Genomic DNA, 27,778 nt, shown 5'->3' with positions numbered 1-27,778 from the left:
ATCACGAGTAACTGGATTACTAGAGCTGCAGACCAAGTACTGGTATATGAGATTATTATTGATGGATACCTAACAGCCAGCATTGATGTGGTTGGTAGAGAAATCAAGAGCCCTTTTGTAGGTGTTATAGTTAGTCTGTGAGCCAGTAGGATTGGTTGTACCATCTGAGGGGAATAATGCTCATAGTGATTTTTGGCAAGGTATGCACCTCTAGAGTTAGAAAATATGTGATAGCATTGCACCAGTGGTAGCTTTTTTTTAAATCATGCATTTTATAACACTAGCCTAAAATAAGCATTTCTGAAAAGTAGCCCATATAAAGTACAACATATATATTCAACCTAGTGGTATTTTGTCATCAGCGATCCCTCAACATTGAAATTTGTCACAATGATAGCTGAGTTCAAGCACTTTTCATCAAATGTTGTTATAAAATTCTACATTGAAAACTATGTCATTGATGGCACTCGCAGTACAGTGCCCAATTTAAGCAGTGAATCATTTCATTTTTAGAAAAATATGTCTGTTGTTTATTTTGGAAAAGTCAATAAAAACCCTAGGACACATATAATCACATGGATTTGTAGAGAATTTATTCAGGAATTCAAATAAGTGATCACTTTTTGTATATATCCCATATTAACCTCAGTACAGCAGAAAATGTTACCCCCCCTCCAGGTAAAAAACCTCATTTGGAGAGATTTCTGGAGCTTTATCAATGTCATATTTTTCATATTGTTGTATCAAATCAAAACAATTGTAAGCTTTTGTCATAGCATATAGTATTACAGTACAATAATTCAAATGTGGGGTTCCACACAGCCGTAATCTAGGCCCCATTTGGTTGTAAAATGAATATATTTAATCAAAGACTGCTTTCCATACTTTCATAACCTATTAATAATCATAATAATTTTCCAAGTCTTCCAAATCTTCATCTGAACTTTCCACACTCCCTGAGGTGGATGCCTGGTTCTCACAGTTTGCCAGTCTACACATGTCAGTACACCTGAGGCCATTTGCAACACAAACACATCTTAGAAGTGAACATTTTTTTTGGACAGTTACAGGCCAGTAGATCCAGGACCGTATCAGGTGCTGGCTGGCCTTCCATCCAGTGCACCACTAACTGTTCAGCTTCCTCTTATCTCTCCATCTTCTATCCTCTACCAACAGGGCTTGGCACTTGTGGGTCCTTCTCCAAACATCTTCTCCATATACCAGCCTGGTAGTTGGCTCGCTGTGCATGTTTTGTTAAGCAGTCCTTGCATGGTTGGAGTTGATGACTTTCGATTTCACCCTTTTTGGCACAGAAAAGGTGATACCTGAGCTCATTGACCTTGGTGGTCAATGCTTTTGGGGCATACAGGAGACATGTAAATGCTTCCAATTTGTCCATCAGTTCTGGGGAGAGGTCCCATTCCTGACCCAACTCTAAGAATGTGTCCCGAGTTTCCCCGTTGCTGATCAGAAGTTTTAGGGCACTTGTCTTCCCTATGCCTGCAAAAGCGCTTACAGAGTCACATCCTGTATATGTATGCAACCTGATGAGAGCCCTACAAACCTCTATGCCAACAGTGGCAGCAACCTTCCTGATGTCTACAAGCCTTGTACAGGTTCTAGTGCCACACTTCTGGAACAATGGGGCCTCAATCTTGTCACAAAATGATAAAGATATCTGTGTCTTCTGAGCAGATCACTATTGATTGGTACCCCTCTCTTGTGGCATGAGCAGCATGGAGAAGTAGGCAGCCATCTGCTTCTTCTTGTTGATACTGAAGAGCTGACACCTCCTCACTGTCTTGAGATGTGATTCTGTAACATTTGTTATTCACAGTTGCATACAGAATCTTCTCCTGTAGCTTTGCTCTGTACTCCGCCTTCCTCCATTCATGGACTATGAAGCTAATGAGACTATTTTTGTTACTGACTTTGGTCAGGAAGCTCCTCCACTGCCTAACCATCTGTGTGCCTGTGATACCTTGCAACTCATGACCAGTCTCTTCACCCTGTAGGGATCTTTCACTATTCTTGATAAGAGTTTTCCTTGTATGTGTGGAACACAACATCTATTCTGCTACTCTGACTGCCTTCCCTCAGAGCCAGAATTGTTGTGGCAACATCCCTGAAAGTAACTTGATCACCTTTCACTCTTTGGACCAAGTTCATTCCATCAACTACTGAGGCAGAGTTTCCTGGGAGTTGCTCTTCTACTGGAACATTTTTCTGCAAGGTTGTGGCTAAAGTAGCTTTATTTGTCTTTCTCAGCAATCTTTCTGGTGTGGACAGGGCCCAGGGCAATGGTACAAGGGGATGAAAAAGGATATCCTCCATATGTAGACTGCGCCCTTGTGCCATCACCATGATGCGTCCAAACAAAGACCTGTCTGCTTTCAAGATGATCGCCCTCCCATTTGATTTCACTTCTCTCTTTACACATGTCATAATGTTTTCAGCTTGTTGGTTTTCATTGGGTCATGGAATTTCTTTGCTGCTGGGTCTTCCTCTAGTCTCTCATTCTTCAAGGTTGCATAGCATTGCTCACCAATCTCATATGCCTTCATCAGGTCGAAGGCAATGTCCTTGGGGGCTGCCTTTGCCGTAGAGATGCTAATGAGGTCCTGTTTCTCTGCAAATGGGTTGACCCATTCATGTATGAGGCTAACCACTGCTGAAACTGCTTCCTCATCTTTCTGGATTCTTAGCCGCTGTAGCTCCGTATGACAAAGCTCTGATTTGTTGCCTTGCACTATCTCCCTTAACTGCGGTGCTCAGCTGTTAATATACTAACGCTTGATAGCTCCAGCATTCAGGCTGAACCATGATTTGCCTCCAGGAGTCCGTATATCTTTGTTCGCTGTGGCTTCAACAGCCTGGTCCACAGGGATCTGCCCAAAGGCGTTGTTTTACTTGACAGCTGCATTGAGAATTGGCCTGTCTTGAAGGCCTCATACACAGAAGGATTCTTCTCTGGGAGGTTCATCATCTGAGCAAAGTAAGGGGACTGGTATCTGGCATAATTCATCTTATAGGCAAAGCACCATGGGATCATGGTTCTTATAGCATGGAGGTGCAACTCCCAGTCCCTCTCACAGAAAGCTACCACCACTGCAATGCTATCACATATTTTCTAGCACTAGGAGTGTATACCTTGCCAGAAATCACTATAAGAATTATTCCCCCCAGATGGTACCGGTGGCCCAAATTTGGGGTTCTGGCTCACGGACTAGGTGGATTTCACAGCAATCCATACAGACACACCAATTCCTATTGGCTGGGAGGTGACAAATTACTCAAGGTGTCCTCCAAGAGGTGCTACTTTTGCAAGTCCTCAGAATATTATTTTTTGTTTGCCCTGACAGAAGAAATGTAACTACTGCCATGATCTTTGAACTTGTGATCTTGCACATCAAAGTAACTCAATCACAAGTGGTATCTCCATAAGAAAGGCATTTTAGTAGCATATTTTGGCACTTTTTTCTTTTACTCTATTAAGCAGCTTGATACTATGTTCAATGCTAATCAGCTCAAGTATGCTTCTCAGTACAAAGAGCAGGTTTCTTCCTCCCCTTCTTAGGGACAACAGTCCTTTCTTGTCTCTTTATTGCTCCAGCAATACAAGAAGAAACTTTATATATCCATCCTTCAATTTAGAATATCTTAAATTATATGGTAATATAGAAACAGGGATTAGGTATTTAACCATTTAAGCCTGTTCAGTCATTCAATGACAACTTAATTAATCTGTGATTCATCTCTATGTACTTGAATTCTTACATTATGTCAGTGAACAAAAAAATTTAATTTCAGATTTAATTGATAAATCAATACTTGTAAAGATGAGTTTCAAATTTCTATCATATTTCCCAGTTATTTTTCAAAGTCTGGCTTTAGATTTTAGATTATAACCAATAAAACAAACTAAGGAGGCAACAACAGGCAAATAATGCAACACAAGCTCTTAGAAACAGGAATGTGATAACCAAATAACATGTGAAGCTGATTTAGGGATAAACAGCTCTACTTTTCTTCAAAATCATTTATATCCATCCAAGATGACATGTATGGTTTGATTTCATGTTTCATCCATGGAACAGCAGGTCCAACAATGCAACACTTTCCCACAATATCAGCCTTGAGTTCTGTAGTCAAGCCCCTTGGATAGAATTTGAAAGTCATTCTCTAACTCTTACAGAAAAAGAACTACCATCTGAGCTACATCACACAGGAAGCACAAAGCCAAAGTATATTTTCTTGGCAACTGAAATCCAAATTCCACTTGTAACCTTTCGCCTAGATAGTCCTCCACACCCATGTTTGGTCCACTTTTTTGCTTTAATTGCGAAGTGGATCTAACAAAAAAAATTGCTTAAATTAGGACATTCTTCCTCACATCAAATGCTATTATGATTTCCTTTTGCATTTATTAGTGTTAGAAATCAATATATGCATTTGTATGCTGCTGCCTGAGCTTGCAGCTGTTGATTCATTCATGCGCAGCTACATGGAAGCATGTCACAATTTATGTAGCTCTCTCCATGACAGGAATATAGAATGCCTTGGAATGAGTGGTGTGAGAAAGTGTGTGAGAAGAAATTGAAAGAGGAGAAGAACAAATTCAAAGAAGAAATCATGATGGGGGAAGTGTTTTATGGCACACCAGAGCATTGCTTGCAGCCACATATCATGTCTAAACGCTGCAATCTTGGTCAATGGTATCGGTCTTCACTTGTTAATCAATCTGTGGGAGCAGAGTAGATGAAAATAAACATTATATTCCAGCAGGACCATTTAGTTCTTATACAATTCCTTGCTGTGATATGCTCCTAGATTTACCAAGTGAACAAAGATCTAAAATTTATTTTTAGATCCCATTTCAGAATCACCTGATTTAGAAAGTAAAACAGCAGATCATACTAAATAGTTGTTCTTCCAGAATGAGGTAACATCAACAGTGATGTTAGCCAATGATAAGTGTTAGGACCAATGTGATTTAAATATTGCAATACAAAGTAATATTTTGGAGTTTGCTGATTACACCAGGTCTGGAGGTGTGGCAAACAGCAAGGATTATGACAAACGACAGCAAAGTGACACAGACTGACAAGTAAAATGTGCAAACAAATTGCAAAAGAAATTTGATAGCACAAATCAATCTGTGGGAGTACAGTGCCTATGAGATGGCTTTTTAGAGCAGCTCGTGGTTGAGCCCACTAGGGGATTAGCTATTCTGGATTGGGTGTTGTGCAATGAACCAGAATTGATTAGAGTGCTTAAGATAAAAGAACCTTAGGGGAAAGTCATCATAATATGATCAAATTCACCCTGAGATTTTAAAAACTCAGGTCGGAAGTATCAGTACTACAGTAGAGTAAAGTGAATTACAGAGGCATGAGAGAGGAGTTGGCCATAAATTGACTGAAAGAGAACACTGGCAGGGAATACGGCAGAGCAGCAATGGCTGGAATTTCTGGAAGCAATTTGGAAGGCACAGTATCCTAAAGAGGATGATGACACAACTGTGGCTAACAAGATAAGTCAAAGCCAGCACAAAAGCCAAAGAGAGGGGATATAATAGAGCAAAAGTTAGTGGAAGTTAGAGGATTGGGAAGCTTTTAAAAACCAACAGAAAGCAACCAAAAAAGTCATGAAGGTAAAGATGGAATATGGAAGTAAACTGGCCAATAATATTAAAAATACTGAAAATTTCTTCAGATACAAAGTGTAAAAGAGTGGATATCAGACCACTGGAAGATGAAGCTGGAGAGGTAGTAATGAGGTACAACGAAATGGCTGATGAACTGAATAAGTATTTTGAGTCAATCTTCACTGTGGAAGACACTAGCAGTACAGTGGAAGTTCCAGGCATCGGGGGTCATAAAATGTGTGAAGTTACCACACTACAAAGGATGTAGAAAATCTAGTAAAGAAGAAAAGCTTACGAAAGGTTCAAGAAACTAGGTACTGTTAGAGCTCTGAAAAATTACAAGGGTGCCAGGAAGAAGCTCAAGAATGAAATTATGAGAGCTAGAAGGGGTCATGAGAAGGTGTTCTACAAGTATGTGAAGAGCAACAGGATGAGCCGTGTGAGAACAGGACCAATCAGGAGCAATAGTGGAAATATGTGCATGGAGCCGGAGCAGGTAGCGGAGGTACTTAATGAATACTTTGCTTCAGTATTCACCAGTGAAAAGGACCTTAGCAATTGTGGGGATGACTTGCAGCAGACTGAAACGCTTGAGTGTATAGACACGAAGAAAGAGGATGTGCTGGAGCTTTTGAAAGGTATTAAGTTAGATAAGTTGCTGGGACCAGGCGAGATATATCCAAGGCTACTGTGGGAATCGAGGGAGGAGATTGCTGAGCTACTGGCAATAATCTTTGCATCATCAATAGGGACGGGAGAAGTGCCAGAGGATTGGAAGGTTGCAAATGTTGCTCCCTTGTTCAACAAAGGAAGTAGAGATAAACCAGGGAGTTATAGACCAGTGAGTCTTACTTCAGTGGTGGGCAAGTTTTTGGAGAAGATCCTGAGAGGCAGGATTTATGAGCATTTGGAGAGACAGAATCTGATTCGGGATAGTCAGCATGGCTTTGTCAAGGGCAGGTCATGCCTTACGAACCTAATTGAATTCTTTGAGGATGTAACAAAACACATTGATGAAGATAGTGCAGCAGATGTAGTGTATATGGATTTCAGTTAGGCTCATTCAGAAAGTAATGAGGCATGGGATCCAAGGACACCTTGTTTTGTGGATCAAGAATTAGTTTGCCCAGAGAAGGCAAGGAGTGGTTGTAGATGGTTTGTATTCTGCATGGAGGACGTTGACCAGTGGTGTTCTGCAGGAATCTGTTCTGGGACCCCTCCTCTTTGTGATTTTTATAAATGATCTGGATGAGGAAGTAGAAGGCTGGATTAGTACATTTGCTGATGACACAAAAGTTGGTGTTTTGGATAGTCTGGACGGTTGTCAGAGGTTACAGCGTGACATCGATAGGATGCAAAACTGGGCTGAGAAGTGGCAGATGGAGCTCAACCCTGACAGGTGTGGTGGTTCATTTCGGTAGGTCAAATTTGAAGACAGAATATAAGATCAATGTTAAGGACTCTTGGCAGTGTGGATGATCAGCAAGATCTTGGGGTCCTTGCCCGTAGGATAGTCAAAGCTGCTGCGCAGGTTGACAGTGTTGTTAAGGTATATGGTGTGTTGGCCTTCATCAACTGATGAATTGAATTCAAGAACCATGACGTAATGTTACAGCTATACAAGACCTTAGTTAGCCTACACTTGACTGTGTTCAGTTCTGGTCACCTCACTACAAGAGGATGTGGATACCATAGAGAGTGCAGAGAAGATTTACAAGGATGTTGCCTGGATTGGAGAGAATGTCTTATGAGAATAAGTTGAATGAACTTGGCCTTTTCTCCTTGGAGTGACAGAGGATGAAGGGTGACATGATAGAGGTGTATAAGATGATGAGAGACTTCTTCCCAGGGTTGAAATGGCTAACACAAAGGGGTATAGTTTTAAGGTGCTTGGGAACAGGTACAGGGGGGATTGTCAGTGGCAAGCTTTTCCCACACAGAGTGGTGGATGCATGGAATGCACTGCCAGCAATGATAGAGGCGGATACAATAGGGTCTTTTAAGAGACTCTTAGATATAGTACGTGGAGCTTAGAAAAATAGAGGGCTATGTGGTAGGAAAATTCCAGTCAGTTTCTAGAGTAGGTTACATGGTCAGCACAACATGCTGTAGATTTCTATGTTCTAGAGAGAAGGTTCTTGGGAAACAGAGATCTGAAGGTAGATAAGTCCCCTTGACCAGATGGTGTACAGCCCAAGGTTCTAAAAAAGTTTCTGAAGAGATGGAGGAAGAATTAGTAATGTCCTTTCAAGAATCATTAGATTCTGGAATGGTTCCGGAAGACTGGAAAAATTGCAAATGTCATTCCATTCTTCAAGGACAAGGCAGTAGAAAGGAAACTACAGGCCAGTTAGTCTGACCTCAGTGGTTGGGAAGATGTTGGAGTCGATTATAAAGTCTGAGGTCTCAGGGTACTTGGAGGCACATGATAAAATAAGCCGCAGTATGGTTTCATCAAGGGGAGATCTTGCCTAACAAATCTGTTGGAATTCTATGAAGAAATAACAAGCAGGATAGACAAAGGAGAATCAGATGATGTTGCGTACCTGGATTTTCAGAAGGACTTTTGAGAAAGTGCCAACTTAAGGCTGCTTTACAAGCTACAAGCCCATGGTATTACAGGGGAGATTCTAACATGGATATATCAGTGGCTGATTGGCAGGGGGCAAATAGTGGGAATAAAGAGGGCCTTTTTTGCTTGGCTGCTGGTGGCTAGTGGTGTTCCACAGGGGTCTGTATTGGGACCAATCTTTTTACATTATAAGTCAATGATTTGAATGATGACATTGCTGTTTGTTGCAAAGTTTACATACGATATGAAGATACGTGGAGGGGCAGGTAGTTGAGGAAGTAGAGAAGCTATGAAAAGAGTTATGATTAGGAGAATGGGCAAAGAAATAGCAGATGGAATGCAGTGTCAGTAAGCGTACGGTCATGTTCTTTTGTAGAAAAGAAAGGGTTCACTGTTTTCTAAATGGAGAAAAATTACACAAAGAACTGAGGTGCAAAGGGACTTTTGGGAGTCCTTAAAAGTTAGTATGCAGGTTGAGTCTGTAGTGAGGACGGCAAATGCAATGTTACCATTCATTTCAAGAGGGCTAGAATATAAAAGCAAGGATGTAATGTTGAGACTTATAAAGCACTGGTAAAGCCTCATTTGGAGTATTGTGAACAGGTTTGGGCCCCTTATCTTAGAAAGGACATGCTGAAATTGGAGAGGGTTCAAAGGAGGCTCATGGAAATGATTCCAGGATTGAATGGCTTGTCATACGAACAGTGTTTGATGGCTCTTGGCCTGTATTCACTAGAATTCAAAAGAATGAGGGGTGACCTCATTGAAACTTGTCGAATCGTGAAAGGTATTGATAAAATAGATATGGAGAGGATGTTTCCTATGGTGGCAGAATCCAAGACCAGAGGACACAGCCCTAGTATAGAGAGGTGTTCTTTTAGTACAAAGATGAAAAGTAATTTCTGAGACTTCCGGGTCATCAAGGGAATGGCGACGTAAGGAAAAGGTCTCTCGACAAAAAAGAAGGTAAACTGCCCCAAAATCGAATTTAGACAAATACTTAATATTGCATAACTATATTAATAAAAGAGGCAAGGATGATGTCTAAGAACAAGATTAAGAAGTCCGCTCCGAAGGCTGATAAACATAAAGAGATGCAGCAAGGCGACGGGCCTAGCTCCCCACGGCAAGCCAGGACGGAGATAATGAGGGGGAATCGGTGACTCTGTCTTTGATTCTCGGAGAGATTCGCGAGTTCCGACAACATAACAGCAAACAGCTGGAAGATATTAAAGGAGAAATAGTAAAAACTAACTCGCGGATAGATGAAGCCGAAGCGAGGATTGTTGGAATTGAAGAGAAGCTACAAAACGCAGAGGAGGTGATAGCAGAAATGCTGAAGCTACAAGACCAGCTCCAGTAGAAACTAATAGATCAAGAAGGCCGCTCGAGAAGGGAAAATGTGAGGATTTACGGAGTTCCCGAAGGAACCGAAGGTAAACCCGGATTGATGATTCCCTTCGTGGAGAAGCTGCTTAGAGAGAATCTTGATATACCGGCCGCAAAAGACCTACAGATAGAAAGAGCTCACCGCGCGTTGGCACCACAGCCCCTGGCAGGCGCCCAGACCAGATTGATTCTGGTCAGATTTCTCAGCTACAGAACGAAGGAAGAGGTGCTTAAAAGGGCATGGCAAAATAAAGGTTTCATGTGGAACAACTGTAAAATCAGTTTAGACCACGACTACGCACCGGGGATTCTTGCCAGACGGAAGGAATATACGGAAACACGAAGAGTCCTGAAGGAAAACAACATCAGATTCCAGACCCTGTATCCAGCTCGGCTGAGAGTCTTTTATGACGAAGGGACAAAAACTTACGCTACGGTGGAGGAGGCAACGTTGGACCTGGCGGACCGGGGACTACCTATTAAAGTTATCACCCAACCGGAGTCGCTACTGGAGAGGATTCGGCAGAAGTCGTGGCAGTTAGTGGGGCGAGGACGCTCCACTCGAACCAGAGTGTCAAACTACAAGGAAAAGCTGCAAATATTCAGACGCGAATGTACAGAGAATACAGATTAATTAAGAGAAATGACTGAAAAGAGTAAATCGGACTTAAAAGTAAAATGAAAACTGGTAACTGAAAATAAACTAGGCGGAATAACTTCAATGATAGCAATTTGGTCGAGACATAAATAGGAGAAAATTCTCTATGATTATTCAAACTGCTGAGGGCCCTCTAACACAGGGTGAAGATAGAGGTTATCCCTCTGAACTGAGGCGGGTCAGTGCTCAGGCCTCACTGTGGGAAGTCGGGAAAAATTTTCAAATGTTACACGTTCAAAAATGTCTAGGGTGTGGTTATATGTCTTGGTTTACTGTTGAGAAGGGATTGCTTACTGTTTGGTTAGAAAAGGAGTGTGTTTTTTTTCTACTAGAGAAAAATGCAAACTGAATTGGTAAAAATAATTTCCTATAATGTTAATGGGGTTTTGAATCCAATTAAAAGAAATAAGATTATGTCTAAATTGAAAAAAGAGAGGGCACAAATAGCTTTCCTCCAGGAAACACATATGAGCCAATCTGAACATGGAAAATTAAAAAGAATGGGCTTTGAGCATGTATTTTATTCATCATATAAATTGAGTCACAAAAGAGGGGTAGCTACTTTAATATCAAGTACTCTTAATTATGAACATATTTCAGAGACTAGAGACAAAGAAGGACGGTTTGTAAGAATCACAGGAAGAATAGAAGGTACAGAAATAACATTGCTGAATGTTTATGCTCCTCCAGGTTGTGAATTGTCATTTTATAGGCACATTTTTGACCTAATGGTCAGTTCTCAAGGGGTAGTAATTTGTGGAGGGGATTTTAATATTAGATTAAATCCTATATTGGATTCTTCAAGAATAGTTACTCAGAATAAACCTCTGACTCGGAAAGTGAATTCATTGATGGAGGAGTTGGGAATTATAGATGTCTGGAGGGAATTACACCCTACTAGTAAAGATTATACATATTATTCTTTCCCTCATTCAGCCTATTCAAGGATAGACTATTTCTTTATCTTTAATACAGATAGACTCAGGATAAAGAACTGTAATATTGCAACAATTGATCTGTCGGATCATAGCCCAGTCTCTATGTCTCTAATCCTGGAAAGGAAAATGAGGAAAACACTATGGAGGTTAAACTCACATATACTCAATAACCCGAAAGTAATGGAGAGATTAAGGGGAGAAATCAAAGAATATCTAGACCTTAGTGACACGGGAGAAACATCACCAGTGATTTTATGGGATACATTGAAAGCAGTACTGAGAGGGAAAATTATTTCCATTACCACTCACATGAAAAAAATCAATGCACAAAAATTAGCAGACCTTCAAGGAAAATTAAAACAACTTCAAGTTGTAGATAGCAACAAAAGTAATTCAAATTTAAAACAGGAAATTAGGAAATTGCAAAGTGAAATTGACGATATTTATACGTTGGAAACTCAAAGAAATTTTCTTTACCTGAGACAAAAGAATTATGAAGTAGGAGGTAAATCAGCTAGATTATTAGCATATAAATTACGAAAACAACAAGCAGACAATACAATTCATAAAATAAAGAATCCAAAGACAAAGCTTGTGGAGAGTACAATAGGGAAAATTCAAGAGAGTTTTGAAACATATTATCGAGAGCTGCACTCCCAACCCCGGGCCCCCAATGAGCCCTATATAGACAGTGTATTGAATTTTTTAGATCTACCTAAACTTACAGATTTACAAAATTAAAGTTTATTAGAACCAGTAACTGTCAAAGAACTGAACATGGCCATCTCTAGGTTAAAGGCTGGAAAGTCCCCGGGTTCTGATGGGTTTACATCAGAGTGGTACAAGTCCCTGAAGACACAGTTAGCCCCATTACTACTTAACACCTTTAATTGGATCTTGCAGAGAGGAGAAACTCCACCTTCCTGGAGAGAAGTGATTATTTCAGTTATTCCTAAAGAGGGTAAAGATAAACTAGAATGTGGCAATTATCGGCCAATTAGTGTTCTTAATTTAGATTACGAACTATTTACATCTATATTAGCGCGCAGATTGGAAAAGCTTTTACCTGGCCTAATCCATTTAGACCAGACTGGATTTATTCAACAAAGACAAACACAGGACAACATAAGGAGAACTCTGCACATATTAGAACAGGTTAATAAGAACGAGACAGAGACAATGGTAGTAGGATTGGACGCTGAGAAAGCTTTTGATTCCGTTTATTGGGCATTCCTATACAGAGTGTTAGAAAGATTCGGCTTTCAAGAAAAGTTTATTAAAGTAATTCAGACTCTATATGACAGCCCTACAGCCCGAATTACGATAAATGGGGACCTCTCTGACTCCTTCATCTTAGAGAGAGGCACTAGACAGGGATGCCCAATTTCTCCTCTCCTTTTTGCGCTATATATTGAACCACTGGCCCAACTAATAAGCCAGAGCGAAATCGTAAAAGGTATCAAGGTGGCAGGGATTGAACAGAAAGTGGCGTTATTCGCAGATGATGTTTTGGTCTATCTGAGTGAACCAGAAAAATCATTTATAGGATTGTTTACACTGTTGGATGACTTTGGGAAAATATCAGGTTATAAAATAAATGTAAAGAAAACGCAGGTTATGTCCCTAAATTATACACTATCCAAAAAATTGCAGGATACATACGATCTTAAGTGGGAAGCTAAATCATTAAAATATTTAGGAATAACCCTGCCGAAGGATCTTTCAACACTGTCACAGGTAAATTATGGGCCATTAATCTCAGAGATAAAAGCAGATATGCATAGATGGAATCTTATCCCCTTTTTAAGTTTAAATTCAAGGATAAATACTATAAAAATGAATATTCTTCCTCGGTTATTGTATCTTTTCCGTACTTTACCGGTGGAGGTGGATGATAATCAATTCAGGGAATGGGACAAATGGATTTCCCGCTTCATTTGGCAAGGAAGGAAACCTAGAATTAGATATAACACCTTACAGTTAGGGAAGGAAGGAGGAGGTATGGTTCTTCCTTGCCTGAGAAATTATTTTTATGCCTCACAGATAACCCCTCTGTTATATTGGTGTAATAGGGAATATAAGGCTAGATGGAAGGAAATAGAATTTGGATTAGTTGACAGTTTTCCTCTTCAGGCCTCAATAGCTGACAAAGGATTGATGGCCCAGTTGGAAAAATTTAATAACGCTTGGATAAATCTTACATTAAAAGTATGGCAGAAGGTGGTTAATTCATGTGGAATTAACAACATGTTAAAACTCTTTAGATGGTGTGCATATGATACCGAATTCCTTCCCAACAGAGAAGATAAAAGATTTGAGCTATGGATAAAGAAAGGTCTTACAACCTACCTCTCATTTATAGATAAAAGAGTATTACAAAGTTTCCAAATCCTGCAGGACAAACATGGCCTAGAACATAATAACTTTTTTAGGTACCTTCAAATACGAAACTATGTTAACCAGAGTTGTAGATATACAGACCTATCAACAGTAGAATTAGAATTTTTCAAGATTCTGAATTTGGCTTGCAGTTCAATACCTAGTAAATCAGTTTCTCGCCTATATAATGCACTCTCCCATGCTAAAAATGTAAATACACTGTATATTAAAGAGAAGTGGGAGAAAGAAGCGGGGTTGGTACTTTCAGAGGAGGCTTGGGGGAAAATCTGCAGCTTTCAATGGTCCTCGACTAATTCTTTGACTTGGAGAGAACATTGTTGGAAAAACATTATAAGGTACTTCAAGACCCCATATCAGGAAAAATATAAAGATACAAACGTGACGTGTTGGAGAAGGTGCGGCTCCAAGGAGGCAAATCATTTTCATATTTTCTGGGATTGCCCTAAATTAAGTCTATTTTGGGAAGGTATTCATAGAACATTAGTTAAGGTACTTAGGTCCCAGATACCTCTGAACTTTGAGATGCTCTATTTGGGGCATGTATTGTTCCTTGAACAGAAGGAAGATATAAAGTTGCTGCAGGCCCTCTTAGCGGCAAGTAAGAAATCAATCACTAGAAAATGGCTAAATCCAATACCACCTACATTAGAAGATTGGTACGAAATTATCTTGGAAATATTTAAAATGGAAAAGTTGACTTACTCCCTGAGAACTCAAAAAGAAAAATTTTATCAAATCTGGAATAAATGGATTGAATATATAACCCCAATGCGAGCAGACTTTAGATGACTCTCCTAATGATTTATATTGCTCTTCTCATCAACACAGTAATATTGCTAACGTAAGCACCCCTAGTCTAAATGTTTGGGTTTTTTTTGGAAAATAGAGAATTAAGTAAATTAATTAAGTAAAGGGAAAGATTTGGGAAAGGGATTAAAAAAATGAAAAAATTAAGTAAATAAGTACATAGGGATTGGATAATTATGTCTGCGGGCAGGAGCAAGCATGAACAAATTAGGATATAAACACCTGCAATGGTTGGTATATAGGCTTGTATACAACATTTTGGACCAGTGGAAATGGTCCAGAAGGGTTGTGTGGAAACTATTATTACCATTTTTCTTAACAACTAATTTCATTACTTAGCCTAATAGGTTAGATTTACCACAGTACATAATTATCTTTTTAAATGTTTATTTTCCTTTTATATCATCTCAATGTGTACTTAAGAATGTATAAATAATTGTAGTTTTATACATATAAAAAAATGGAAAAGGTTATGTGTGTGAAAAAAGTACATGATATTTGTGAATTCCTTATCCAAATAAAAATAAAATTTAAAAAAAAGTAATTTCTTTAGCCAGAGAGTGGTGAATCTGTGGAATTCTTTGCTACAGGCAGCTGTGGAGGCCAAGTCTTTATGTATATTCAAGGCAGAAGTTGATTGAGTCTTGATTGGTCAGGGCATCAAGAGATACGGGGAGAAGGCAGGAAATTGGGGTTGATAGGAAAATTGGATCAGCCATGATGAAATGGCAGAACAGACTTGATGGGCAGAATGGCCTAAACCTGCTTCTATATCTTATGGTCTAAATGTGAGGCAATGCATTTTTTTTTTTAAAGTGTAGTTTTCTTTTGAAGATAGGACATATTGAGAAAGTAGTTACAATACAGAGGATACTGAGCTTTGTAAATAAAGTTAGGCACAAAACATGGAAATATTGCTAAACTGTTATAAAACCAACGAGTTAACAGTACTATCAACACACATCAAAGTTACTGGTGAACGCAGCAGGCCAGGCAGCATCTCTAGGAAGAGGTACAGTCCACGTTTCAGGCCGAGACTCTTCGTCAGGACCCTTCGTAGAGATGCTGCCTGGCCTGCTGCGTTCACCAGCAACTTTGATGTGTGTTGCTTGAATTTCCAGCATCTGCAGAATTCCTGTTGTTTGCACTTACAGTACTATATCTAATTTTGATCAAACTTCACGAAGGATATGAAGTTGTTTGACAGGATGTAGGGAAGGTTTAACAGAATGGCCCAGGAAAAATATTGGTTCTTAGGATGAGCAATCTTTATCTACAAGTTGGAAAAACTGAAATGATTTCCCCTGAAGCAAAGGAAGATTAGGGGAGGTTTCACAGAAGTGTAGTAAACAACCCAAGAAAAACTGTTCCCATTGACCAGTAGTACATTGCCTAATGAGGAACAATATTAAGTTTTTAGGCAAGTAAAAACGGATGCAAAAATTAACTCTTTAAAAACAGCAAATAGTAATGAGCTGGAACTTACTGCCAATAAGGATGGTGAACGTAGAGACTATTTCAAAATGAAACTGGACACTCATGAAGGAAATAAACTGGCAAGATTTGGGGGGGGGGGGGGGGGAGGAATAAAGAGAGTGAACAGACTGCTCTGCAATGTCCAAAAAGCATCCCCTCACCACACACAAGCATGATGTCATACAACATAACTGCACACAGATTAAAGATAGAGTTTTATTGTACAAGCTGTCAAAATCTGTCAGGAGCTAATCGAGTTACAGCAACAAGATTCCAAGTGAATTAATATTTAACAAACAATGGTGTAACTATTTGTAAAAGCTCAGTTCCAGTTTGTGGCACTTGACTTATTCTACTTACCATTATATTGAGGCCAATCTCTCGCAACCTATTCAGGTAAAGCCTCCTATCCAGTTCACTTTTACCAATACCAACGTCACATTTTCTCGTCACTAAAACAAATTCAACTTTAACCTGAAAGACAAAGACATCCACTAAATGGAGAATGTCCATTGAACATAAAACATTTCTTCCTGCAGGACTAAAATTCACCTTAATACAAGCCTTATATACCTTGGGTGTCGTAAGGAGAAACAATGGGAAAGAACTTAGTGACACATCTGTATTACCCAGCAGAATCTGATTAAAAATAAGCAACACACACAAAATGTTGGAGGAACTCACCATTCCCCATACCTTGTCCCCTCTCTCACCTTATCTCCTTGTCTGCACATCAACTCCCTCTGGTGCTCTTCTCCCCTTTTCTTCCTTCCATGGCCTTCTGTCCTCTCCTGTAAAATTCTCCCTTCTCCAGCCCTGTATCTCTTTCACCAATCAACTTACTAGCTCTTTACTTCATCTCTCCCCCCCCCCGGTGTCACCTATTGCCTTGTGTTTCTCTCTCGCCTCCTCCAGAATTTTGTGTGTGTTGCTTGGATTTCCAGCATCTGTAGATTTTCTCGTTTATGATCTGATAAAAAAGAGAAAGTTTTTAAGAATCATTTCTGTTCAAACCTGATTTTAGAACATCTACAGCAGGGGCTGCTGATTTTTCAATAATATTTGTTTTTTGATGCAAGTTTGAACAACACAGATGACTTTCTTTCTAACCTGTCCAGCACCTGACAGAACCACTTAGTGGATGAGCTTAGAGTGTGGATCAGTACTTGGAGCTATGATGCTGTGGCCATTACAGAGACTTGGATGGCTCAGGGGCAGGAATGGCTATTTAGAATGCCAGGCTTTAGATGTTTCGGAAAGGACAGGGAGGGAGGCAAAAGAGGTGGGGGCGTAGCACTGCTGATCGGAGATAGTGTCACGGCTGCAGAAAAGGAGGAAGTCGTGGAGAGATTGTTTACTGAGTCTCAGTGGGTGGAATTCAGGAACAGCAAGGGGTCAATAATTCCACTGGATGTTTTTTATAGACCACCCAATAGTAACAGGGACATCGAGGAGCAGATAGGAAGACAGATTCTGGAAAGATGCAATAATAACAGGGTTGTCGTGATGGAAGATTTTAATTTCCCTAATATTGATTGGCATCTCCCTAGAGCAAGAGGTTTAGATGGGGTGGAGTTTGTTAGGTGTGTTCAGGAAAGTTTCCTGACACAATATGTATATAAGCCTACAAGAGGAGAGGATATACTTGATTTGGTATTGGGAAATGAACCTGGTCAGGTGTCAGGTCTCTCAGTGGGAGAGCATTCTGGAGATAGTGATCACAATTCTATCGCTTTACCAGAGCATTAGAGGGGGATAGGAACAGACAAGTTAGGAAAGCATATAATTGGAGTAAGGTGAAATATGAGGCTATCAGGCAGGAACTTGGAAGCATAAATTGGGAACAGACATTCTCAGGGAATTGTACAGCAGAAATGTGGCAAATGTTCAGGGGATATTGGTGTGGTGTTCTGCATAGGTACATTCCAATGAGACAGGAAAAGGATGGTAGGGTACAGGAACCATGGTGTACAAAGGCTGTTGAAAATCTAGTCAAGAAGAAAAGCTTATGAAAGGTTCAAAAAACTAGGTAATGATAGAGATCTAGAATTATAAGGCTAACAGGAAGGAGCTTAAGAATGAAATTAGGACAGCCAGAAGGGGCCATGAGAAGGCCTTGGCGAGCAGGACTAAGGAAAACCCCAAAGCATTCTACAAGTATGTGAAGAGCAAGAAGACATGAGAGAATAGGACCAATCAAGTGTGACAGTGGAAACGTGTATATGGAACCTGAGGAGATAGTGGAGGTACTTAATGAATACTTTGCTTCAGTATTCACTACGGAAAAGGACCTTGGCGATTGTAGGGATGACCTGTAGCAGACTGAAAAGCTTGAGCAAATAGACATTAAGAAAGAGGACGTGCTGGAGCTATTGGAAAGCATTAAGTTGGATAAGTTGCTGGGACTGGACAAGATATATCCCAGGCTACTGTGGGAGGCAAGGGAGGAGATTATTGAGCCTCTGGCAATGATCTTTGCATCATCAATGGGGACAGGAGAGGTTCCGGAGGATTGGAGAGTTGCTGATGTTGTTCCCTTATGCAAAAAAGGGAATAGTCCAGGAAATTATAGACCTGTGTGTCTTACTTCAGTGGTTGGAAAGTTGATGGAGAACACCCTGAGAGACAGGATTTATGAACATTTGGAGAGGCATAATATGATTAGGAATAGTCAGCATGGTTTATCAAAGGCAGGCCGCCGTGCCTTACAAGCCTGATTTTTTGAGGATGTGACTAAACACATTGATGAAGGTAGAGCAGTAGATGTAGTGTATATGGATTTTAGCAAGGCATTTGATAAGGTACCCCATGTGAGGCTTATTGAGAAAGTAAGGAGGCATGGGATCCAAGGGGACCTTGCTTTGTGGATCCAGAATTGGCTTGCCCACAGAAGGCAAAAAGTGGTTGTATTCTGCATGGAGTTTAGTGACCAGTGGTGTGCCTCAGGGATCTGTTCTGGGACCTTTTCTCCTCGTAATTTTTGTAAATGATCTGGATGAGGAAGTGGAGGGATGCGTTAGTAAATTTCCTGATGACACGAAGACTGGAGGTGTTGTGGACAGTGTGGAGGGCTGTCAGAGGTTACAGTGGGACATTGATGCAAAACTGCGCTGAGAAGTGGCAGATGGAATTCAATAAAGTGTGAAGTGGTTCATTTTGGTAAGTCAAATATGATGGCAGAATATAGTATTAATGGTAAGACTCTTGGCAGTGTGGAGGATCAAAGCGATCTTGGGGTTGTGTCCATAGGACACTCAAAGCTGCTGCACAGGTTGACTCTGTGGTTAAGAAGGCGTATGGTTCATTGGCCTTCATCAAACTTGGGACTGAGTTCCGGAGCCAAAAGGTAATATTACAGCTGTATAGAACCCTGGTTAGACCCCACTTGGAGTACTGTGCTCAGTTCTGGTTACCTCACCACAGGGAGGATGTGGAAACTATAGAAAGGGTGCAGAGGAGATTTACAAGGATGTTGCCTGGATTGACGGACGTCCATTAAGAACTGAGGTGCAGAGAAATTACTTTAGTCATTAGTCTGGGGAGTTTGTTGCCATGAGTGGCTGTGGATGCCGCGTCATTGGGTTTAAGGCAGAGATAGGCAGAGATTAGCCAGGGCATCAAAGGGTATGAGGTGAAGACACGGGAGTGGGGAAGACTGGAAGTATTGGATCAGCCCATGATTGATTGGCAGAGCAGACTCGATGGGCTGAATACCTTATACTCTTATGGTGGAATGGCCTTTTCTCCTCGGAGCGACAGAGGATGAGAGTTGATGCCGGGGTAAGTTTTTTTATTGTTTACACAGTGTGTGGTGAATGCATTTAATGGGCTACCACCAACTGTGGTGGAGGTGGATACAATAGGGTCTTTTAAGAGCCTCTTGGATAGGTATATGGAGCTTAGAAAAACAGAGGGCCATGGGTAACCCTAGGTAATTTCTAAAGTACATGTTCCGCACAGCATTGTGGGCTGAAGGGCCTGTATTGTGCTGCAGGTTTTCCATGTCTTTATGAAATTACACTGCGCTACATCTAATCTAATCCAATTTAAAGAAATTGCCTAGAATAGGTTTTGTGTCCAAGCTTCCTGAATATTAAGGACAAATACATATCATGCACAGGCATAGTATGGCCTTTTAATATTGTCATAGAAGGATGGATATTCCATGCATTCCTTCACCGCAATGCAATGCCAATAATGACAATCTGTACCTCAGGAATCCAAAACCCAGAGAGTAGATAAGCTCTGCAGACTCAAGGCTATACCAAAATTTGAAATGCATTGCGCTGTAAAGAGCATTAAAACCTGAATTTGGATCTTCATGTCATATTCTGGCTCACATGCACACAATCCTCTGTACTAAATACAATATCTGAAGCAGTAAAAACTTTCATCTGTCAATACCATCATAGTCAGTACAGAGAGTGGAGACTTTCTTTGGATTTTTATCTAATATCAAGGTTTATTTTGGAAAGATCCTTGCATCCTGTTTTCAGGCCCAGTTACTTGCCTTCTGAGGTGATCTTTTACCTATTTCTGTTATTCCTCAACTATCAGCATCCCATTTAATCACACAGAAAAATGAACTTTATCCATCAGCCAGTGCTCAGGTCCAATACAAGCAATAGCATGCAAGAATGATTCACTGTTTTCAACTCTTACCTGCTGGCAACAGATGCTATACCATCTGCATAATGTACTATAAACTGTTAACTTGCTGCACATACAACTCCACTAGCTGATAAATTACAGAAATTAATCAGCCAATTGGAGAACTCGCAGGCAAACTATTAGTTTTTAAAGACCCAGAGAAATTACAAATAAAGATTGTAAAATCACACAATAAACCATTGGAACCAAACATTCTAATTAAAGAAAAAACGTTTGCCATTCTATCACCAATGTTCTTTAGTTGAGGAAATTCACTTCTACTAAAATAATATCTGGAACAAGTGGTTTAATCTATTTAGATAACAAATTTTTTATTCATTTATAATAATAAAGTCCACAGCGTATGTAGATACCTTTTGGGAATCACAAACATTTTTGCAAACAGATGACAACTTTGATGAACTATCTTTTACCCTATTTCTACTGAATAGAGCAACAAGAGATAGTTTTCAGCTTGGTCCAAGTCACACCCAATCTGGAAAAGTTTAGTTAAAAATAAACAAGAAGAAGCACATGCACACAAAACATTGGCGGAACTCTGCAGGTCAGGCAGCATCCATGGAAATGAATAAACAATTGTCATTTCAGGCAAAACCCTTCTTCTGGACTAAGAAGGGGAAAATGCCAGAATAAAGAGATGAGGGAAGGGAAAGAGGCAAGCTGGAAGGTGATAAGTGAAGCAAAATGGGTGGGAAAGGTCAAGGGCTGGAGAAGAAAGAATCTGATCGGAAAGGATAGCGGACCAAAGGAGAAAGGGAAGGGGGGGGACCCTGGGGAAGTAAGAGGCAGATTAAAAGAAGCAAAAGGTCAGAGTGGGGAATGAGGGGGAGGGGGTGGGGGAGAAGAATTTGGTAATCAGGAGATATCGATGTAGCACTTACGCTGCTTGCAAGGATAAGTGCCTGGAGAGATATTAGTAGGGAGAGACAAATGGTCAAGGGAATGGTGGATGGAGCGATCCTGGTGGAAAAGAGTGGTGGGGGTAGATAAAGAGGTGTTTAGTGGTAGGGTTCTTTTGGGGATGTGGTGGAGGATAACATGTTGTTTGCAGAGGCTGATGGGGTGGTAGCCAGGGACAAGAGACACTATCACTATTAAGGTGGAGGGAAAATGGGGTGAGTGCAGATGTATAGACAATGGAGGAGATACAGGTGAGGGCAGCATCAACAGTAGAGAGGGAGAAACCCTGTTCTTTAAAGGAGGAGTCCTGGAACAGAATGCTGTGTCCTGGGAACAGATGCAATGGAGGCAAAGAATCTGTGAAAAGGGAATAGCATTTTAATACAAGAGAGAGAGTGGGAAGAGGTATAGTTAAGATAACCATGGGAATCAGTAGGTTTATAAAAGATATCAGTTGACAGCTTGTCTCCAGAGATGGAGACAGATTGAGAAATGGGAGATAGATGTCAAAGAAGGACCAAGTATCTAATGGATTTCCCACATCTACAGACTTTCTTCTCATGTAGAACATACATTTTTTTTCTGTTTTAACATACACACCTGAAATTACTTAATGCAGAATTTCAAACAAATACCTTTCCCAAAACAAAGTTTTAAATGGGTGATTAACCCACCATAGAATTTGTGGAATCAGAGAACAAACTAATAAAATGACATTACCAGAGCATTTGCATCTTCAGGCATTAGATAATCTTCTTCATTGTCAGTTACATGAAAAATGTGAACATTCTGTAATAAAGGAATTCATTAGTTACATTATACTCTAAAAATGACACCATCATATAAACCATTTAGATAAACCACATGGACAAATGGCAAGCCCACCAAAAAGAACAGGGCAGGCAGGTAATTAAAGTAGAAAGTTGTATCAAGCAACATTTTAACTGAAGGTTGTCTGTTAAGGAGGCCAACACCTAATTGGTGGGGTCCACTTAATACTGTGAATTGACAATACCACTTGTGACATATACCGGTAGCATTATATAGAAAGAGCCTGAAGCATTGTTGAAAATCCCTACTATCAATCTCACGATCTCTTTGACCCATCACTGTCAGAAAGGAGATACATAAGCATCAAGATTAGGTCTGCCAGACTGGTTAACAGCTTCTTCCCCAGGGTGTGAGACTAGCCACCGCTATATCTCATCATTAAGGGCAGTGAGCTGTTCACTGTACTGTTTGCCTGTGCTACATACTAAACGTGCATTTTGAATTATGTTTTATTAAATCATTTGTGGTAATATTTTGTTTTATGTGCTGTGTGATAAGTGCATTGCGATATCAAGACCAACAAAGCTTCCGGTCTATGATTCTATAGTCCTCCTCTCCTTGCTGCATGGAGTGGAATCATGGACAACATACAGCAGGCACACAAAATCCCTAGAAACTTACCATCAAAAGTGCCTCAAAGATTCTGAGAGCTGGAAGAACAGGCGTACTAACTCCAGCATTTTGGAGTTCCCTAGCCACAATCGTGACTCAGCATCATCCATATACCTGACTCCCGCCCCCCCCCCCCCAAAGAACTCCTGTTCGGCCAACTCAAGGATGCAAAGCGCACTCCCGAGCAGAAAAGCGGCTCACGGATAATATCAAGAGCCAGCTGAGGAAGTGCCACATTAACCTGATTGGATGGAAGAAATTAAAAGATAGGGAAAGCTGGAGTAGGACTGTCAAAGAGGGGACTGCGCAGCTCTCGAAGAATACCTCCACTGTGCCACTGAGATTAAGCGGCTTCAACGCAAGGAGAGACTGGGAAATATTTGGTCCGCAGCCAACACTGTCAACATTGAATAGAATTACTGTAAAATGGAAACAAGATTCAGGACGTGCCAATATTCTTCTATAGTTCACCTACTTCCCTCTTAAAAAAAAAGTAACAGATAATTTAAGAAAAGCGTCACTTTCAAAGAACAACTTTCATGCAATGGAAAATGAAGGAAGAAGATGGAATTTCTAGTGAAATAGCAAAACTGAAAACTCCAACTTTACCAGTCATTATTTCCTTAGCCGGAGAAAAAAATAACAGCACAGAGAACGTTTCCAAAAGGTAAAACTCTTATTACTAGAGATACCTGCAACAATATACGGTATTCGCCTATTATTATTAGTTTTCGTGCAATTGCAAAAAAAATCAAGTAACTCTCACGTGAAAGACATTTTCTCCAACACACACCCCACCCATGATCTAACCCCTAATCAGTGCGCCGTTAACTCACGGCGTAGACTGAGGCGACAAGAGACCCAATTGCGGTGGATAAGGGGAGATGGCGATCCGCTCGGCAATGGACCTACATCGCCGGTAAGCGAAGCAACCATTCGTCGATCCAGCCACCACTCCATTGGAGTGGCAAGTCGAACGATTATTCCCTCGGCAATATAGATTTCCCCAGTACAACTGTTCAACTTTGGAGCTCCTAATTCAATTTTGCAGCCAGCTGCCATCCGCGAACACTTAACGCGTAGTTGAAGGAAACAACTTTGTATTTTTCCTCCTCGGCTGACAAGTCTGTCACCATGTTTTAACTTTGGTCATACTTAACAAATCGTAAGGATTGATACGATAGCAAAACTGATCCGTATACACACTACGGTGTTCTTTTCCTTTGCCCGCCTTTTAATCGTCTCCACCTTCTGCTGAGCTATCTTGTTGAGCCTCCTGGCCTTTCTGAAAGCGGCCGCGGTCCCCCTCTTAACTCTGAACTTGAACTGTGTTCGAAGTGCTGGCTGAAGACTGGTTCCCGGTCTTTCCGGGGAGCTTTGCTCCAACCCCTCCTCAAGGCAATGTCCCTCATCCGAAAGCATCCTCCCGACTGCCGTGCGCCACCCTCAGCCCGCCGCGCATGCGCGTCACTTGCTCACGGCGAGCACGCGTTGCTTACGGCCCCGCTCGGGCGCGGCGGGAGCGAACTTAAGTCCCGACGCCGACGGGTTGGAGGAGCGCGCGCAACGCGGAGTTGGGGATGGAGGATGAGGAGAGAGATAAAATAGGATTTGGGGAGGACACCGATGCGATGGGGGTGGGTGGGATGTAGAAGAGGAATGTCAAAGAGGGAATGAGATGGATGTTAGATGGAGAATTTGCCGAGGCGATGGGAAGAATTTAGAGGAGGAGGGTGAAGGGAGTGGATATGGGCTAGATTGCTGAAATAGAGGGACAAGGAGAAAAGGGTGTGAGAGATGCATGTGGGAGAGAGAATAGGATAAGGTAAGATAGAAAGGGGCAGAATGAGAGTTGGGATTCAGGGGTGGTGAAAGAAAAGTAGAAAAATAATAGGCTTGCCACGTGGAGAAAATTATACAAAGACTCAGTTTTCCACAGTTGAATCCCAACAGTGCAGTTTGAAGGCCAAGTGCTTTGGTATCACTTTTGTTGGTAGAAGACGGTAGGTATGATCATCAGCCTTTCCTTGGATATCACCTGTAGTGTACTACATAGGTTCAAAATGTACCATGTCTTCATCCGGAATCAAAGCAGTCCCCTGATGGTGCACATATAGAATTTTAGCAGTTGAAAGGGATGGTTCAATTCATTGGAGTATTTTGAATGACTGGAATTAGGGAAACAGCTGGATATGACTCTGAGTATAATGTAAGCAATCAATCTATTTCTATAACATAAAACAGCACAGCACAGTAGAGTGCCTTCAACCCACAGTGTTATGTGACCGATATAAACCTACACTCCCTGATTAATCTAACACTTTCCTCATACACAGCCCATAATCCTCTATTTTCCTTACATCCATGTGCCTCTAGGGGTCTCTTAAATGTCCCTATGGTATACTGTATGCCTCTAGCACCATCCCTGCAGGATGTTCCAGGCACCCACCACTCTTCTGTGTACATTCACCTACCTCTGACATCACCTCCCTCCCTAAACTTTCCTCCAGTCACCTTACCATCTAGGAACGCTGCATGTTACAACATGTAGCTATCCCTTCATTCCAAGAAAGCAACTTTCTGAAGCCAGACACCAGCACTCCCTGGAACTGTTGATGCCACCGGATCCAGAAAATTTGAATGCCAGAGGTCACTGGATGTGTGTGAGCAGCAGTAGAGTGCAGCGCTGATGATTCTGTTTGGGTTAGTGTGAGAGTCCTCAGTGCTGCCTACCTCCAACAGCGAGGCAGTCCCTAATGCTAAGAATTTGTAGAAATACATAAGTGAGAAAGATTATGACCTGGATTTTGCTATAGTATAACACTGCTTTCTGTTATTTACATAGAAATCAGAAGGTAAATTCCTGAGAATGAAATACTGGTAATCCAGAAGTTGCAGTTCAAGTCCACCCAATCTTTCAAAATTAGATTGAGAACTGATTTCTACTATCTGTTTTAAGATTAAAATAATTTCAGTCATGTGATATTTTTATATTTGGATGAGACAATGTTGGTCCAGTGTACATGCAATTTTGATTTTACTGAATATCAACTTCTAATTACCTCCAGTAACCTCGCTGATCTAAAAATTATGACTTCGTTCCATAGGATGTCTCCTTTCCTCTACCAGCAAATGCTGGGGGTTAACCTTGTGATAGACTGGCGTCCTATCGGGGGGCGGGGGGAGTCTCATACTGTCAGTTGCTTTACGCCACAGAAACCAGCACAAGCACTGGCCTGATGGGCCACAAGGCTCGGGACAGACTTTAACTTTTTAATGTTCTTGACATCAGCCAGTATTATAGTATATTTTTCTTCTGGCTCAGGATTAGATTCAGATTGGTTTATAGTCATGCATAAAGTGTTCAAAATAAGCAGTATATATGATGATAATAATAAATACAACGAATAAATACAGCAATGAGCACAAATTTAGTGGAATGATGTAAAGTATAGTAGTGCTAAAGATTACTGAAATGGCAATAATGAAATAGAATTAGGCTTCAAGAATGTGGTAGCGCCACTTGGAAAGGGATGTGAAGGAGGTGATTGGTTTAAAAAAAACACATCAAAGTTGCTGGTGAACGCAGCAGGCCAGGTAGCATCTCTAGGAAGAGGTACAGTCGACGTTTCAGGCAGAGACCCTTTGTCAGAACTAACTCTTCCTAGAGATGCTGCCTGGCCTGCTGCATTCACCAGCAACTTTGATGTGTGTTGCTTGAATTTCCAGCATCTGCAGAATTCCTGTTGAGTGGTTTAAAAAGTCTGCTTGACTGGACTTTTGAACTCTTGTATCTTCTAGAGACTAGAAGAGAATAAAGGAAATGGGCAGGCTGGTAGGCTTCCTGATGTAATGCACTGTGAAGGTAGACTGGAAGGAAGGATATGTGGGGCCTGTGATGGACTGGCTAGTGTTACTCTCTCTGCAGGTTATGATAGACAGAAGGTGCCATGATAAGTCCTTGGTAAGTAGGACTAAAGAGAATGCCTATACGTTCTATATACTATATACACCAAGTGCAAGAGGACCTGTCAAGCATAAAGGAGAAAACATATGCTTGGAGGCAGAGGATGTGGGCAAAGTCTTAAATGAGAACTTATTTACCAAGGGAAAGAATGTGGAGGATTGTGAGATCAGTGTGAAGCATGCTAATATGTGAGGGCATTTTGAGATAAAGAGATCATATTGGATCTGTTAAAGAATGTTAAGGTGGATAAGTCCCCAGAGCATGATGGATGGAGTACACCCCAGATTATTGAGAGAGGCGAGTGATGAGATATTCTGAGGTCTTGGCCAAAATCTTTGTCCTCTCTGGTGACCTGGAGGACTGGCATGTAGATATTATTGTTCTGTCATTCAATAAAGAAAATACGAATAATTCTGGAAACAATACCAGTGTGTCTCACATCAGTGTTAGGGACGCTGGGCTGGAAAGGTTTCTTGGTAATAGCAATTAGAAAAACATGTCCTACTTAAGGACAGTCAACATGGTTTTGTGTAGGGCACATTATGTCTTACTAACTTGATGTTTTTTAAGGAGCTAATAAAGGAGATCGATGAAGGTAAGACCATAATCAGAATCAGATTTAATGTCACCGACATATGTCGTGAAATTTGTTAACTTTGCAACAGCAGTACAATGCAATACAAAAAAACTGAATTACAGGAAGTATATATATTAAGTAATGAAATTAAGTAGTGCAAAAATATAGAAATAATAAGATACTGAGGTAGTGTTAATGGGTTCAATGGATTGTAGAGGGGAAGAAGCTGTTCCTGGACCATTGAGTTTGTGCCTTCAGACCTTTGTACCTCCTTCTTGATTGTAGCAATGAGAAAACAACATGCCCTGGGTGATGGACGTCCTTAATGATGGG

The 27,778-nt window shown here is 40.8% G+C and overlaps 1 protein-coding gene across 12 annotated transcripts in view; it reads right to left on the bottom strand.

The window, feature by feature from the left end:
- LOC140205111 (anoctamin-9-like) overlaps positions 1–24,332 on the bottom strand; it is a 141,144-nt gene extending 116,812 nt beyond the window's left edge. For 11 of the 12 annotated variants that reach the window (XM_072272305.1, XM_072272307.1, XM_072272308.1 and 8 more), the window contains exons 1-3: positions 24,108–24,332; positions 22,179–22,247; positions 16,248–16,361 (exon numbers count right to left, since the gene is read on the bottom strand). In XM_072272305.1, the coding sequence (XP_072128406.1) occupies positions 16,248–16,361; positions 22,179–22,247; positions 24,108–24,323 (399 nt within the window). In that variant the 5' untranslated portion in view covers positions 24,324–24,332. Of the gene's footprint in view, positions 1–16,247; positions 16,362–22,178; positions 22,248–24,103 lie in introns of all 12 variants that reach the window. The other variant, XM_072272311.1, reaches the window with a different exon arrangement.
- Positions 24,333–27,778: the final 3,446 nt, after the last annotated feature.

The sequence above is a fragment of the Mobula birostris genome, chromosome 11, assembly GCF_030028105.1.
Source record: "Mobula birostris isolate sMobBir1 chromosome 11, sMobBir1.hap1, whole genome shotgun sequence".
In the NCBI taxonomy this organism is placed as follows: Eukaryota; Metazoa; Chordata; class Chondrichthyes; order Myliobatiformes; family Myliobatidae; genus Mobula; species Mobula birostris.
This window is presented reverse-complemented; position numbering and strand designations above follow the sequence as displayed.